This window comes from Malaclemys terrapin, chromosome 13 (assembly GCF_027887155.1).
Source record: "Malaclemys terrapin pileata isolate rMalTer1 chromosome 13, rMalTer1.hap1, whole genome shotgun sequence".
Classification (NCBI taxonomy): Eukaryota; Metazoa; Chordata; order Testudines; family Emydidae; genus Malaclemys; species Malaclemys terrapin.
Genome location: NC_071517.1, coordinates 29,805,556 through 29,822,494, shown reverse-complemented (window position 1 = coordinate 29,822,494; position 16,939 = coordinate 29,805,556). Strand labels below are relative to the sequence as shown.

The 16,939-nt window shown below is 50.9% G+C and overlaps 3 protein-coding genes across 3 annotated transcripts in view; 2 read left to right on the top strand and 1 right to left on the bottom strand.

Moving 5' to 3' along the window:
• Positions 1 to 16,939, bottom strand: part of LOC128848319 (zinc finger protein 771-like) — a 198,964-nt gene that overhangs the window by 48,028 nt on the left and 133,997 nt on the right. The window lies entirely within an intron of this gene.
• On the top strand, positions 1,213 to 8,305 carry LOC128848331 (zinc finger protein 501-like). The gene is made up of 2 exons (XM_054048301.1): positions 1,213 to 1,396; positions 2,068 to 8,305. The coding sequence occupies exon 2, from the start codon at positions 2,134 to 2,136 to the stop codon at positions 3,091 to 3,093; it is 960 nt and encodes a 319-aa protein (XP_053904276.1). The 5' UTR covers positions 1,213 to 1,396; positions 2,068 to 2,133; the 3' UTR covers positions 3,094 to 8,305.
• Positions 10,683 to 16,939, top strand: part of LOC128848368 (zinc finger protein 345-like) — a 36,031-nt gene continuing 29,774 nt past the window's right edge. Inside the window, exons 1-3 of the mRNA XM_054048346.1 lie at positions 10,683 to 10,854; positions 11,797 to 11,931; positions 14,316 to 15,496. Of these exons, the coding sequence (XP_053904321.1) occupies positions 14,515 to 15,496 (982 nt within the window). The 5' untranslated portion in view covers positions 10,683 to 10,854; positions 11,797 to 11,931; positions 14,316 to 14,514. The remainder of the gene's footprint in view (positions 10,855 to 11,796; positions 11,932 to 14,315; positions 15,497 to 16,939) is intronic.

Below are 16,939 nucleotides of genomic sequence, written 5' to 3'. Positions count from 1 at the left end.
AGCGGTGGATATGATATATCTTGATTTTAGCAAAGCTTTTGATACGGTCTCCCACAGTATTCTTGCCAGCAAGTTAAAGAAGTATGGATTGGATGAATGGACGATAAGGTGGTGTAAAGGTGTGGGACTCACTGCTGCGGTGCCTCCTGCTGGTCGTCTTGGGAATTAGCTCATTTCCAGCCTTGGAGTGCCCTCTGCAGGCCAGTGTCAGCTACCACTTGGCCCCTGTGTCCCTCCCGGACCCAGTGCCCTGTTGTCTGGGGTGTTGCCCCCTGGCAATAACCCCTCACAGCTCTGAGGCTCCCCCTCCCAGGGTAACCCCCACCCACTATCCCCACTTCGCCTCAGTCTTGGCTACTGCCCAGTCTCCATCTAGCCCCCGTTCCCTGGGGCAGACTGCAGTATAAACCACTCATCACAGGCAAAGGGGTTTGGACCTGCTGCCTCTGCCTACCCATGGGCTGCCCCCTGCAACCCAGTATCTAATAGGCCTTACCAGGCCTTGGAGGTACCAGAATGTCCAGTATTCCAAGTATGCATGAGTGACTACCCTAACATGAACTAGTGCACCTTGCCCCACCACACACCCCTGGCACGGAGAGCAGGTAGGAGGGATCCCTCCTGCCTCCCATCCCAGACCATCAGGCCAGAGTTCTTGGCCCAATTGATTTGGGTGGAAGAGACCAGCAAAGAGATGGCTTGGCATGGCATGCCTATCCATGATGAACACAAGGGGTGGGGACAGGAAGGAGGAGAGTCCAGGAACTCCTAGGGTGACCAGATGTACCGATTTTATAGGGACAGTCCCGATTTTGGGGTCTTTTTCTTATATAGGTTCCTATTACCTGTCCCGATTTTTCACACTTGCTGTCTGGTCACCCTAGGAACTCCAGTAGGGAATTTTCTGAGGCATCCTTGAAATAAAGGCCCCAGGGGCTCTCAGAATCCCTGGCTGGCAGCAGGGGCAGGTTTCTCTGCGGCTGTGTCTCCGGTCCATTTGCTCTGGAGGTTTCTCTGTGCTCAGGATGGAGAGAAGGATTCTGGCCGCATCCCCTCGTGACGCATTTCTGTGCCGGTGGGGAGCGCAGGGAAAGGGTTTTCATTAAATGTTGTCGCTAGAGGGCCCTGGTTGTTGCTAAGGGAGGGAGGCGGCTGCTCTCTGCCTATCTGCTCAGCACATCGGGGGTTGAGCTTCCTGGGTCAGACTCTGCCGCCACCTCCATTGTGAGCCGGGAGCCGGGGCTGAGCCGCTGCTGCTCCGCGGGGTGTGTGCGGGGAGAGCCCTTCCCTAGCGCCGCTCTGTGCCCAGCCGGGGGGACTTTCTCCGGGGGCGGGAACCAGCCCCTGGGCCAGCCCTGGGCTCTGCCGACACCAGCTCCTGAGCCGGAGCCTGCAGGTGAGGGGAGAGACCCGGGGGAAAGGCTGGGGCCGGGCAGGAAAGTGACTCTACACCAACCGCCCCAGCTCTGCTCCCGGGGGGGCGGGGGTCTGCGAGTCCCAGAGCTGCAGCTCTCCCTGACCCCCCCTCCTTCCCCCAGGCTCTGCTCTCCTGAGCGCCTGCAGGAGCCGAGCCAGCTCCGGGAGAGCGGAGGGGAGGAGAGGGGGCCGGAGGGAGACAGAGATAGAGGCTGGCAGCGGCAGCAGGAGCAATCAGGGGGGAAGGAGGTTCCCGGCTCGCAGCCCTGCCCAGACCCATTCACTGCAGCCCCCCGGGGCAGATTGACTTTCCTGGGACAAGGTGAGGAGCAAAGAGCGGAAAAGCCAGTTCCTGCCTCTGCCTATTCCCCCTGCTGCTGGGGGAATGTGTTGCCCTGGGGACACGGTCAGAGGGATCCCCCAAAGCAGCTCCTTGGATTATGCTCTTTTCTAGTGTTTGAGTCAGAGAATCTATTACTGGGGTGTTAAAAATGTCTCATTAGGTTTAGTCTTGGTGCTAGGTGATGGCTTTGCACCGTAATAAAGGGACTAAGAATTTAATATTCTCTGAGTGGGTATTTCTGATGGATGCTCCACAAATACTAATACATTCTTAAAGAAATTAATTGAAGAGTTGTTTTGATTTTGCAGCTCACAATGGGGTACAACTGACTGTAAGGAGCTGAATCATTATCCAGGGAAGCCAATACGCTGAAGATGTCACCCAGGAAATCCAAGAGGACTGTGAGCCAGAGCCCTGAGCAGAACAAACCCTGTGAGAGCCAGTGCAGGCCAGAGGAGCCAGAGCCCATGGAGAAGAGACCGGTGAAACTCATCCAAGGAATTAAGAAGCGAAAGGATTTTGTGGTGCACCAGGGAACCCAGACGGAGGAGAGCCCCAACATCTGCATCGAGTGTGGGAAAAGCTTTACCCAGAACTCCAGCCTCATCAACCATCGTAGAACCCACACAGATGAGAAGCCCTACAAATGCCCTGACTGTGGGAAATGTTTCGGCGTCAGCTCCAGCCTCAGCCGGCACCAGCGCATCCACACGGGCGAGAAGCCCTACGCCTGCCCTGACTGCGGGAAGAGCTTCAGCGACAAGTCCAACCTAACCCAGCACCAGCGTGTCCACACGGGTGAGAAGCCCTACAAGTGTATTGACTGTGGGAAGAGCTTCAGCCGCAGCTCCCACAAGAAGAAGCACTTGCGGCACCTGATGGGCAAGAGGCCAGGCAAGTGCTCGTCACCGCAGCAGCGTGAGGGTGCCGTGGGGAAGGCCAAGGCCAGGAGGAAGGTGGAGGTGCTGAACACGTGCACCGAGTGCTGGCAGAGCTTCAGCCAGAATGCTGATCTCATCAAGCACATGAGGATCCACACTGGCGAGAAGCCCTTCAAATGTACTGACTGTGGGAAGAGCTTCAGTGTCAGCTCCAACCTCTTCCGGCACCAGCGCATCCACACCGGGGAGAAACCCTACACGTGCTCTGACTGTGGGAAAAGCTTCACTGACAAGTCCACCCTGACCCAGCACCAGCGCATCCACACGGGCGAGAAGCCCTACATCTGCACCTTCTGTGGGAAGGGCTTCAGCCACAGCTCCCACCACAAGAGACATGAGAAAATCCACAAGGGCGAAAACCCGCTACTGACCTTCCCCACCCAAACATTCTGAACAGCTGGACGTTTGAGGATCATGCAGGGATCAGTGTGGGCTCCACTGTGGGGAGCTGTCTGCATGGTGGGGATTTGTCTTCTGGAGATTAGGAACGACCACAGAGATTGCATAGATGTTCAGAACAGAAGGGACCATTAGATCATCTAGTCTGACTTTCTGCACATCACATGCCTGAGAATCTCACCCAGTAACTCCTGCGTCCAGCCCAGTAACTTGTGGTTGACTGAGAAAGTGTGTCTTAGAAAGAGGAGTCCAAACTCAGTTTAAATGCTCCAGGTTATGGAGAATCCACCGCAGCCTTTGGGATCTGTTCCCAGGGTTCACTACAATCCCGTAAATCTTACCTCTTATTTTCAGTTTGAACACTGCTGACTTCAGCTCCCAGCCACTGGAACTTTGCTAGAGTAAAGAGCCCTCTGGTATCAGCAATATGATCCTCATCTAGATACCTACAGACTGTGATTAGATCCCCTCTTAATCTACCGTTCAATAACTAGAGCTCCGTAAGTTTTCTCTCACTGTAAGGCATGTTACAAATCATTCTGTGTAGCCCTTCTCTGAATCCTCTCCAATTTTGCAACAGCCTTTTTAAAGTGTGGACACCGGAACTAGACACAGCACTCTAGAATGGTCTCTCATCCATAGGATCAGAGCAATTGTCCTTCTACTGCCATCACCTGTCTCCAAAAGTGGCTATTACCACCTCCCTCAAAGGAAGGTGTGAAACTCCCCTAATGAAAAGTTTTCTAGTAGCCTACTCATGGGGGAAAGCTGCTGCATCTATCCAGGAAATGGGTGGCTGGCTTCTGCTCTTTACATAAACACCCCTTATAAATGTTCCTCCTAGCCATTGTAACTAGGGATGGTATTTCTGTTCTTCACATCAATGTCTAATGTCAATGCTACTGTTTGCTCCATACACCCTGTGGCAGAGATTTCCACAGGTTATTTATGCATTGTGTAGAATAGCATGTCTATCAGTTTTAAATTTTATGTCTCAGTTTCATTGTCTGTGCCCTTTTTCTTGTATGGAGAGAGAGGGCAAATAGGAGCATCTTCTCTATCCCATTTATTGTTTTATACACCTCTACTATGTCTTCTCATTAATCTCTTCTCTGACACAGTTCCAATCTTTTCAGTCTCTCATCATACAAAAGTCTCTTCCAGGCCTGTAATTATTCTTGTCACCCATCTCTGAATACCTTCCGTTTCTCCTATGTCCTCTCTGAGATGGGGTGACCAGAACTACACACGCCATTGATTTATATAGTGGCATTAGAATATTCTCAGTATTATTTTCTATCCAACTGTTTATATGTCTTGTGTGTGTGTGTGTGTGTTTCTTTGTTACCCACTGCTGCACATCGTGCAGAGCTTTTCATTCAGTTGTCCACCAAGACTTGTAGGCCTTTTTCCTGAGATGTTACTAGCATTGTGTATGAGTAGTTCATCTTGTTCCTTTTCATTGGCCATGTAGTGCCATTAATTTTTAAGCAGCACTCCCTAATCAAGTGAATGGAAAGTTATAAAAAATATCTCGTATCTATCTATAGTAGGGTTTTGATAGCACCCATCACAGTAGTATCTAAGCACTTCCTAGATAAATTGAATCTTCATTAAAAAATATGAAGGCTGTTTTCCAGTGCATTACCTCACACTTATCTGCACTGAATTCCCTCTGCCATCATATTGCCTCAGCTTTGCTAGATCCCTCTGCACTCAGCCTCCTTTATATGTGACTAAACTGAAATATTTTTGTGTCATCTGCAAATGTTGTCACCTCGCTGCTCACCCTGATCCTTCAGTAATAAATATATTAAACACAAATTCTAAGTCAGAACCACAGGACACCCTACCTATCATCTTCATCTTCTCTTTGCTGTGTCAGCATCTCTCTGTTCCTTGTTCTGACACATCAGAGTCCCCTTCGTCCCTATCCTTTGTCCCAAGTCGAGTGGTGAGCTCTAGGCAGCCATCAGCATTCTCAGTTTATTATTTCCATTACAATCCAGGCTAGAGTCCCTAACTGAGATCAGGGCCCCACTGTGGAGGAGCCGCACATACACATGTTGAGAGACAGTGCCTGCCCCAAAGAGCTCCCAGGCTAAATGGACAAGACAGACAAATGGGGAGGGGGACAGAGGGCAGGTCTACACTTAAAATGCTGCAGCAGCACAGTTGCACTGCAGCAGTTTCAGTGAAGACACTACTATGCCAACGGGAGAGCTTCTCCCCTTGGCATATTTAATCCATCTCCACAAGATTTTTCACACCCCTGAGCGATGTAGTTATACTGATGTAAGTTTATAGTGTAGACCTGGCCAGAGACCCAAAGAGGGGTAAGGGACTTGCCCGAGGTCACCCAGCTGGCCAGTGGCAGGACTGGGAATAGAACACTTTTGCTCTCTTGGGTTGTCCGGAGTGAAATTACCCAAAGAGTCTCATCCTTACTTAGTCTTACTCCTATCTCCTTAAAAACAAACCAGATATATTCAAAATAGAGAAACTATTCTAGTAAACCCAAAGAAACGAATTGCATGACATATCTAGATTTAAACTGCTTGTAAACTACACTAGATGACGTACTCTCAGCTTAGTTACAGAAGACTAAAAGGAAAATATGTTAAATTTCTAGACATCAGTGATCCTTTTCTTCTTTACACAGGAAAGTTTTACCAGTTATAAAAGTTTTACTATTATATCAGTTAAACCCCCATGTGGACAGTTTTATTGCAGTATAGGAGTGACTTTTTTCAGCTTATTTTAACCCTGTCCCAAGCGACATAAGCTAAACCAGAAAAAAGCTGCTTTAACTGGAGTAGCTGTCCACATGGTGAGAGATATATGCTGGTTTAAATTCACACTAAGGCCTTGGCTACACTGGCGCTGTAGAGCACTACAACTTGCTGCGCTCAGGGGTGTGAAAATGCCCCCCCGCCCCCGCGCAGTGAGTGCAGCGCTGTAAAGCACCAGTGTAATCAGTGCCTGCAGTGCTGCACGCTTGCTCGCAGCGCTGCAAGCTACTCCCCTCGGAGAGAGCTCTCGCAGCGCTGGCGGCATGACTACACTTGTGCTTCACAGCGCTACGGCAGCGCTGTGAATTCCCAAGTGTAGCCAAGGCCTTAGCCTAAACCTGACATTCTGTTTGTCAGAGCCCAGCTATCCTCCATCCATCTCATTTAACCCCCAGGGCCTTTCCCTGCTGTGATCTGTATTTCAAGAGCCTTGTCAGTGTTTCAGTTCTTTTGATATGCCTGGGTTAGTGATCCTCAGCCATTGACACCCCTCACAAAGGCGATTACCCAGTTCTTGCGGTTTGTTTGCATGACAGACATCTCCCCTCCCCAGCCTCATAATTCTTTGTGGGCAGATCCACAAGAGGTGTTTGTTACACATTCATCAGGGATGTTAATTAACCTCTTTCCAAATGGTTAACTTGGGTCAGATCTATTAAACATCTCTCTGTTTGCATGTACAAATGCAGCTGATAGACCTTCATAATATAACTCTACTCCATATTATATGTTATTGGTATTAGATCAGCATCTAGAGACCCCAACCAAGATTAGGCCCCTTTGTTCTGGCTGCTGACACATAGTTAGAGACAGGCCCTGCTCCAAAGAACATGAGGATATAGGAATTGCCAGACTGGATCAGATCATGGTCCATCTAGTCCAGCCTCCAACAGTAGCCAGCCCAGATGCTTCAGAGGAAAGTGAAGAAGCTCTGCAGTGAGCAGTTATAGGCTTATCTGTCTCCAGGAAAAGTTTTCTCTTAACCCTGAATCGTTAAGTTCCGAAGCCTGAGGCTTCATATCCTCTCCAAAACCTGTCTGGAGATGTTTAGTATTTACTCTGGATATTCTTGTCTGTATATAGAGCTTATTATCCAAATAGACACAGGAGGGGAAACGACTTGTCCAAGGTCACAGAGCAGGTCAGGAGCAGACCCTTCATTTGATGGCTCCTAGGCCAGTGCTCCATTCGTCAGCCCACTGCCAATCTTCTGTGTTGGAAAACTGACCACTGAGCTCTGCTCTTTGTGCCCTGTCCCTTCCCAGTATCCAATCCATAACAACACGTCACCACTCACCCCACAACGTCTTGGTTCCCTTCATGGCTTCTTGGAGGAGCTTTGCCAATGGCTTTCTGGAAGTCGGAATAAAGGATGTCACCTGGATCTTCTTCATCCACTGTTCTGCTGAGGTGCTCTAGAGAATCCCAGTAGGTTCCTTTGGTCACATCCCCTCATATCGTCCTCATCTAGGTTTGGATTGCTTTAATGCCTGTTTCAATCCATGTAGCTGGTATGGAAGCTGGTCTGTAATCTCTGCCTCTTCCCTACCATCTTTTTTAATACAACACCCTTCAGCCCCTCCTTTATAGTAGGTAACTTGAATGGTTTTAAATTAGATTTAAATATTTTGGCTCAGCTACATCCTTCAGGAGTTTGGGAGGCAGCGCTAGTGTAGTGTAAACGATGTTTGTTCCAAAACCTCCTCTTTTGACACCTCAGTCTCTGACAGTGCCTTATCTTTGCTACCTGCACAGATAGCCTGGGGTAGGTTTCTCCACAACACTCTCTGGGATGGAGCCTGAGGCAAAGAAACCCCATAGCTTTCTGGCAATGTCCTTGCCCTCTGAGATAGCTTCTGTTTCACCCAGGTGATGGAACAGCCAAGTGTGGCACGTGGAACTCTGGCCTTTGGTCCAGACAGCTGGCTGCTCCCATGCCTGTCTCTCCCTCTGGCCTGCTAGCTGCTACTCCAGGTGTGTTTGGTGCTTCATGGCAAGCCTGACAGCCTTGGAAAGTAGCTGGGAATAAGGAGGAGGAGCCAGGCTAGTTGCCCCTGTACACAGAGGAAGAGGAAATGAGAGTGGTATCAGGCAATGGGAGAAGAGGTTGGGCCTCGGCAATAGGGAACAGGATAGGAAATAGGACACAAGACAATCTTTTCAGAGGGGTGGAAAGCTTTGAGGGACGGAGGTCTAATGGGCCTACTGACTTGCACAGCCTTCCTACTTCTGGGGTTAGTGAAGAATTTCTGGTTATGTGTCTTTATGTCTTTGACTCCCCAGATTGCCTCTTCTCCCTCCTAATTCCCTCCTCATTGTTTATGTTCCTTTCTGTTGGCTGCCCATAGGCTGATTTTACACTATGTGAATGATTCCTGCTGAGCGCAAATAAACTCTTCTACCTTGGCATTTAACCGCACTGGGCTGTTCTCTTTTCAGCTTCCTTATTTCTTCAGGAGATGGCACAGGAGATTTGGGAATGGGACACAGGGACTTCCCACTCTAAGGGGCACTGGCTCCAATCGAGTCCCAGGGTGGAGGAACTGGCTGCCCTTGGGCGAGGGAATGGGACATGGGGCCTTTCCCCTCTAGGGGCATTGGCTCCAATCTAGCTCCAGGGTGTTGGCGATTGTCTGAAGAATTGTGAAGTTATGATGACTCACAATATCACATCTTTGTCTTTTTAAACCTTCTCATTGTCTAAGGATAACTAAGCACAAACTCACAGAGCGCTGCCTGCTTTCAGACCGCTCACCACCTCCCCATTGTTCTCAGTGGAACAGAAGCCACTGGCTACCCTCAGTGAAGATGGTTGCCACTTCCCCAGCCCTTGCAGGGGTTATGGATGTTTAGCTAATAAAGAGGGCCAGTGTCTCCCATTGTTCCCAGTGGGGTGGAAGCCGGCCGCCAGCAGGAAAAGCGGCTGTCCACCATATCATTATGAGGCAGAGAGGGACTGAGGGAGCAGGGATGGGGATGGTCGGGGCAAGGGAAGGTGGAGACACACGAGAACACTTACAGGGCAAATGATTGTGGTGGACTGCAGGAGCTAGAGGGGCAGAGAGGGATGCTGTGGGGTTGCAGCTCCCAGAATTCGTTGGAGACCCTCTAAGCATCGCAGGTCTCTTGGCATGGACCTGAAGCCCCATTTCTTCCCAGGAGGAATGCTGCTTGGTCACCCCATCATGATCGTGGTTGGAAGCCAGGAGACTGAGAGCTCAAATCTCAGCTCTTCCACACACTGGTATCAATGATGCTGTGTGCTTCCCAGCCCTTATTGGAGAGCAAGGTTTCCTACCTCTACCCCAAAAGGCAAACAAGCATCATTTCGCCTCTGACTGTAGAGATGAGGCAGTTCCGACAGCACAAAGAAGAACCAAGTTCCTAATACCAGTGAGCAGAAATGTAGCCACTCCGCCCTTCAGAATGAATGTGCTGATTCTTTGTGCTTCACTGTACCCACTGCTGGAAGAGCTTGACTATACTCCCCTCCCAAAGCCAGGGAAAGAGCTCAGGAGTTCTGATTTTTAATCGCCTTCCCTGCTTTAACCACTAGATAACACTCCCATTCCAGAGCTGTGAACAGAAACCACAAGTCCTGACAGGAGGCTGCCTGGGCTCCTGAATGGCATCAAGTGACACCTTTCTCTGGGACTCTGTCTCTGATCTCTTTGCTCTGGAGGTTTCTGGGGACCTAACTAAGCAAGGGGAATGGGCAACATGATGGCCAATTAAGTTCTTTCTGACAATTGTGAAGTAATGCACATTGGAGGGACACATTCTAAACTCTTCTAAATCAGAATTCTGAATGAACTGCATCAACCCAAGAAAGGGACCTTTGTGGGTAGTTCTATGAAAAGCTTGGTTTAATGCACAACTGAGGCCAAAAAAGCTAACAAGATGTTAACGTGCATAAGGGATGGGATGACGAACAATACAGAGAATATTCGGGGGGGGGGGGGAGGAGGGTTCAGAGAAGGACAGGAAGAATGATCAAAGACCCAGAAGAATCTTCATATGAAGATGGACTGAAAAGACTGGGATTGTTACCTTAGAAAGGAGAGGAATAAAAGGGGGCTGGGTAAAAGTCTATAAAATAATAAATGATCTAGAGACGGGAGATCAGGAGTTCTGTTCTTCCAGTCTTATAACTTAAGAACAAGGGACGCGCCACAAAATTAAAAGGTGAGAAATTCAAAACCAATTAACAGGAAAAACTTGTTCACACGATATGTAATTAACCCAGGGAACTCATTGCCACAGGAAGTGGTTGAAAGCCACAGACTTAGCAAGATTCAAAAGGGATTGGACATTTCTGTGGACAGCAAGACTATCCAGAGGTCCCATAATCAACGACAACAAACATTTCTGAAGGGACACTGAACTCCCTAATGAAGGGAGTGAGCTGATCTCTAGCTAGAGCCCAGGATGAGACCAATACTGGAGGGGGGACAGGTTTTCACACATCTGCCTGTTACTGCAGGGCTCTTGCACCTTCCTGGAGCATCTGGTTCTGCCAATGCCGGAGCCAGGACACGGGGCTCCACCTGGCGCTGGGGTCTGGTCCAGCCGGGCTGTGCCTGTGGGCTCTCTGGTCAGGACTGTGGGCCGGTCACCCTGCGCCGCGTTTCTGTCCCTGGGGGAGCGCAGGGAGCCGGTGCCCCTAGAGTTTGTCGCTAGAGGTCTCTGGTTATTGCAAAGCCGGGGGAGGCGGCTCTCTCTGTATTTCTCCACTCAGGATATCAGGGTTGAGCTTCCTGGGTCAGAGGCTGCTGCTGCCTCCATTGTGAGTCCGGATTCCCTTCCAGGCTGAGCCGCTGCTGCTCCGCGGGGTGTGTGCGGGGAGAGCCCTTCCCTAGCGCCCCTCTGTGCCCAGCCTGGGGGACTTTCTCCGGGGGCTGGAACCAGCCCCTGGGGCAGCTCCGGGCTCTGCTGACACCAGCCCCTGAGCCGGAGCCTGCAGGTGAGGGGAGAGACCCGGGGGAAAGTGCCTGGGCCGGGCAGGAAAGTGACTCTGCACCACCGGCCCCTCCTCGCCACAGCTCCGCTCCCGGGGGGCGGGGGTCTGCGAGTTCCGGAGCTGCTGCCCTCCGTGACCCCCCCAAGCTCCCCCTACCCCCGCCTAACGCAGAATTGAAGTGGTGCCAGGCGTCCTGCTACCCCCCTGCCCTGGGGTGAATTTCATCCGGAGGCATTAGAGCTAATTACCAGCCAGATCACTGCCAGTCCAGCGCCTCTCGTGCCTGGTGTCCGCCCTCTCCGGCGCTCAGGCAGTGCTCAGTGCTTCTGAAAGGCGAGTTCTCAGTCTGGGCACGTTTGGGAAAGATTTGTTTGACTAGGTAATTTGCAGTTTTGCCCTGCTGTAAGTTGGCAGGAGGGATGAGTTAAGACTCCGCAGGGCTCTCAGGTGGGCTGGGTCCAGCTCTGTCTGAGGTTCGCCGTACTACCGTGGGCACTTCACTTACACCAAGAGTTTTGGAAGTGACTAGTGATTTCTGAGTGCCCAGCTTGCGACCCCACAAAAGAGCCTGATTTTCAGCAAGTGGGTGCTCAGCATTGTATGAAAATCAGGACCCTTAAAGGGGTTGCAAGTTGGGCACCCAAAGTCATTCATCACCTTGGAAATTACTGGCCTTACATTTCTCTGTGCCTCAGTTTGCCCATCTGTAAAATAGAGATGATAACATTTCCCTACCTCAGCAGGAGTGGGAGGCTACACTGGAGTGCTCACATTCTTTGCTGATAGATGCCATAGAGGTACTTAGATAGAGAGGGTCAACGCAAAGGTAACTGTGCATTGTGCAGTTCATAACTGGTTACTTGCAGGGGTCACATAGTATCGTCTCTTCTCTCTGATTGGAAGATTCATGGATCTAACCAACACCATGTCAATTTCATCTCGTAGCATTGGCCATAATATTCTGCTGGAATCTGCTGGGTGCTGTACACACAGAGAGACATACACTGTCCCTGCCTTGAAAAGCCTCCTCATCCAATCAGAAAATAGAAGCAACAACATGTGACTTGTGTGCTCTAAGAGGTAAGCATTTTTTCATTATTATTTTTATCAAAGTAACCAAAATCGGCATGAGTTGCACTGACAGTACTCACCATTCAGAACAATCCATGGGCCCAGAGATACTCACTGAAGAACACTCATAATTAGCTAGAGTATATAAGGGATATCTATGCTCTTGCTTCAAGGCAAAAATTAACCTCTGACTGCCTGGGCTTAGTGAGACTGTCTCTGTATGTGCAGGGTAGTCCATAATTGCCCATGATTGGATTCCTCACACCTTCCCCTGAACTATCGGGTACTCGACACTGACATGATCCTAGTCCGAGGTGAGGTAGCTGAGAAATGGAGATACTGCTCCAGAGGCCCCACTAGTATGAACTGGGCAGCAAGAAGGGTGGGATACCAGGCTAGATGGGCCCATTGGTCCGAGGGCTGCTGTCACCCTGTGCTCCTAATTCTGAAGAACAAGCAGGTTTGAGAATTTTGCTGCCCGTCCAAGGACAATTTGTGAACATAAAAACTGGGAAAATGCACTGTTCTGTTTAGGTTCGTGGACTGCGCCCATCAGTATGATATCCGAGCCCTGTGAAATGAGAAATTGAGCTGAGCACGTCAGTCACAAACACATGGGTTTAATTGGTCCTGCCTGCCTAGTCCCCACCTGTTGCGGGAGTGTGCTGTCCTGGGGACAGTGTCAGGGGAATTCCCAAAGCGGCTTTGATTCAGACTCCCTTATTCAGGGGGGAAGGGGTATTAAAAATGTCTTGGTGATTTTCTATCTTGTGCTGGATGCTGGGAAAACCCTAGGAAATGCTAAAACAAACTACTATAATTTGTTTTTACATTTCCCATTCTTCTCTCTCAGGTTCCTGTCCTCCAGTTCTGGGTAGAGGGGCTGGACTAGTGGAGGGCTGTGGACTGGGAATAGACTGTGTTCAGCTTATTGTTGTTAAGGCAGAAGGGACCACTGTGTTCATCTAGTCCAGTGGTCACCAACTGGTCGATCACGATCGACTGGTTGATCCTAGAGGATCTCCCAGTCAATCGCGATCTCCAGTGGTGTAGTGGGGCTGCCGCTAAGGCAGGCTCCCTGCCTGCCCCGGCTGCCTGCCATGGCCCTGGGGGCGGGGGCACAGGGATCTCCCTTCATGCACTGCTCCTGCCTGCAAGCACCACCCCCGCAGCTCCCATTGGCTTGATTACCAGGGAGGGTCCCTGGCCTGCATGGTGCTCCCATTGGCTGGGAAAGGGGAGCTGTAGCCAACGGGAGCTGCAGGGGCGGTGCTTGCAGAGAGGGGCAGCGCATGGAGTCATGTGAACCCCGTCCCCCCCAGGGGCTGCAGGGGCTCATTGGGCCCTTGTGGGAGCAGTGTGGGGCCAGGGTAGGCAGGGAGCCTGCCTTAGTGGCAGCCACGCAGCACCGCCGACCAGGAGCTGACAGAGATAAGTGCTGCCCAGCAGGAGGCTGCACCCCAGCCCTGACCCTGCTCCTGTAACCAGTGCCCCATATCCCCTCCTGCACCCCAAGCCCCAGCCCTGACCCCCCTCCCAGAGCCAGCACCCTGTACTCCGTCCTGCACCCCAACACTGTGTCCTAGCCCGGAGCCCCCTCCTGCATCCAAACTCCCTCCCAGAGTTTGCACTCCTCACCCCCTCCTGCATCCCAACCCCCTGCCTCAGGCTCTGCACAGAGCTCCCTCCGACACTGCGAACCCCTCGGCCCCAGCTCAGAGCCCCCTTCCTGAATCCCAATCCCCTACCCCAGCCTGGTGAAAGTGAGTGAGGGTGGGGGAGAGGGAGCAATGGAGATGTGGTGGGGATGGAGTGCGTGGGGCAGAGCTTTGGGGAAGGGGCAGGTTAGATTCTGGGTTGCCCTTACATTCAAAAAGTGATGTTGGGCATAAAAAGGTTGGAGACCACTGATCTAGTCTGACCTCCTGCACCATGCAGGCCAGGGACCCTCCCTGGTAATCAAGCTCAGTTACTTGTGGTTGAACCACAGCAGGATTTTTTGGAAGCGACTGTGTGACCCTGGGCATCGGTGTCTCTGTTCCCATCTGTACAGTGGGGGCAGTGGCAGGGGCCTACCTCATGGGGTTATGTGAGGGGAAATACATTAAAGAGTTGAGGTGCTGAGATACTGCAGTGATGAGGGCCATATAAATACCTAGCTAAACTGCCAGAGGCAACACAAACTAGTGGCATGGGGGTGGTTCCTTTGTCTCTGTTCCCCCCCCCCCCATCCTTTTGTCTTGTCTATTTAGATGAAGCTTTTGGGGGCAGGGACTGTCTTTCTCTGTGTGTCTGTGGAGTGCCTGGCACAATGGGGCCCTGATCTCAGGGAAAATCTGTAGGCACTGCTGGGATATGAATTTATTTTTATTAATCAGGGCTTTATTATACAGGGTCTCAGGACCAACCAAGAGTGGGGCCCATCATGCTGGGTGCTGTACGAACACAAAGCAGTAGACAGTCCCTCCCTGAAGTAATGGCTCATGCCTGGGCTCTCTCTCTGTTCCAGCAGATGACAGCGCTGTGAGTGAGCACAAAGAGACGAATATTTCTACGCAGGCCCCAGGGGTCGAGTGAAAGTAGCAACCTGAAATGTCACCCAAAAAGTCCAAGGGGAATGTGGCCAAGACCCTGGAGAAGAAGAAGCCCAAGAACAAGCGTAAGTCAGAGAAGCCAAAGCGCAGCCCCCCGGAGGAGGAGACCCTGGTCTACCAGCCTCTGCCCAAGGGTGACAGACCCAACCTGTGCTCTGAGTGTGGGAAGAGCTTCCTGCACAGCTCGGATCTGGTGAACCACCAGCGCATCCACACGGGTGACAAGCCTTTCATCTGCACTGACTGCGGCAAGAGCTTCCGGCAGAGCTCCACACTCATCACCCACCAGCGCATCCACACCGGCGAGACCCCCTACGAGTGCAGCTACTGCGGGAAGAGCTTCCGTGTCAGCTCCAACTTCGTGCGGCACCAGCGCATCCACACGGGTGAGAAGCCCTACAAGTGCCCCATCTGCGGGAAGAGCTTCACGGACAAGTCGACCCTGACCCAGCACCAGCGCACCCACACCGGCGAGAAGCCCTACAAATGCGCTGACTGTGGGAAGAGCTTCAGCCGCAGCTCCCACCGCAAGCGGCACCTGCGGAACCCGCCTGCCAAAGGCCGGAGCAAGTGCTCCCACCGGAGCGGGGAGGCCGCCGTGGCCAAGGCCAAGGAGATCAAGGTCAAGAAGCGGACACCGACCATCGAGATTCCGAACACGTGCGCTGAGTGCTGGCAGAGCTTCAGCCAGAACTCGGACCTGGTCAAACACATGCGGATTCACACAGGAGAGAAACCCTTCAAATGCACTCACTGCGGGAAGCGCTTCAGCGTCAGCTCCAACCTGACCCGGCACCAACGCATCCACACCGGGGAGAAACCCTACAAGTGCCCCGACTGTGGGAAGAGCTTCACTGACAAATCCACCCTGACCCAGCACCAGCGCATCCATACGGGCGAGAAGCCCTACATCTGCATCTACTGTGGGAAGAGCTTCAGCCGCAGCTCCCACCACAAGAGACACGAGAGAACCCACTCCGGCGAGAACCCTGACACCTTCCTGCCCTTGTGGCACTACCCCAGCCAGAACTTCTAGAGTCACCGACCCCTCTGGCAGGGCCCCCAGAGACAGGGGTGGGGTGGGGAGGGTTGTATGATTGGCTGGGTTATGGGGACAGGGGAGTGTCGGGGGACAGCTGGCTTGTAGGATAACTGATTGTTCAGGACCCTGGGGACATGGAAATTTGATGGCTTAAGAAGGAGGTGTGTGTGTGCATCTGTGATTGTATGTGTTTTGTGTATGTGCTTCATGTGTGCTTTATAGAATTGTAACAATGTAGGGTTAGAAGGGATCTCAAGAGGCCATCTAGTCTATCCACCTGTGCTGAGGCCTAGACCATTCCTGACAGGTGTTTGTCTGACCTCTTCTTTAAAGCCTCCAGTGTCAGGAACTCCACAGTCTCCTAGTAACCTGTTCCAGTGCTGAACTAGCCTTATAGTTACAAAGCTTTTCCTAATATGCAACCTAAATCTCCATTGCTGCAAACAGCCTATTCTTATTCCACTTACAGTGGGCATGGAGAACAATGGATGGCCTTCCTCTTTAAAAGAGCCATTAAAATATTTGAAGACTGTTATTAGGTCCCCCCTTGGTCTTCTGATCTCTGGGTTAAACATGCCCAGTTCTTGCAACCTATCTTTACAGGCAAAGTTTTCTAAGCCTCTTACCACTTGTTGCTCTCCTCTCGACTCTCTCCAATTTGATCCCCTCTTTTTCAAAGTGTGGTACCCAAAACTGGACACAGTATTCCAGCTGAGGCCTCACCAGTGCTGAATAGAGCAGGACAAACACCCCCTGTGTCTTTCATATGATGCTCCTGTTAATACATCCCAGAGTGAAATTTCCCCTTTTTTCAACTGCATCACGTTGACTCTTATTCAATTTGTGATCCAGCATAAGCCCCAGATCCTTTCTTGCTGTACGGTTGCCTAGACAGTTATTCCTCATTTTGTCTTTGTGCATTTCATTTTTTTTCTTTCTAAGTGTAGTTCTTTGCACTTGTTTTTACTGAATTTCATCTTATTGATTTTGGACCAATTTTCTAATTTGTCAAGGTCATTTTGAAGTCTAATCCTGTCTTCCGTAGTGCTTGCAACCCCTCCCAGCTTGGTGTCGTCCAGAGATTTTAGATTTTATAAGTCATCATACAAGTCATTAACAGAAACATTGAATAGTACTGGACTGAGGACAGACCTGTGGGACCCCGCTGGATACATATTCCTAGTCTGATATAAAATCATTGATAACTACTCTTTGAATACGGTTTAACCAGTTGTGCACTCACTTTGTAGTAATTTCCTCTGGACCCCATTTTCCTAGTTTGCTTATGAGAATGTCATGTGGCAATGCGTCAAAAGCTTCGCTAGTCAAGATTTATTATGTCTACTTCCTCCCCCAGCCACTAGGCAGTAACCCTATCAAA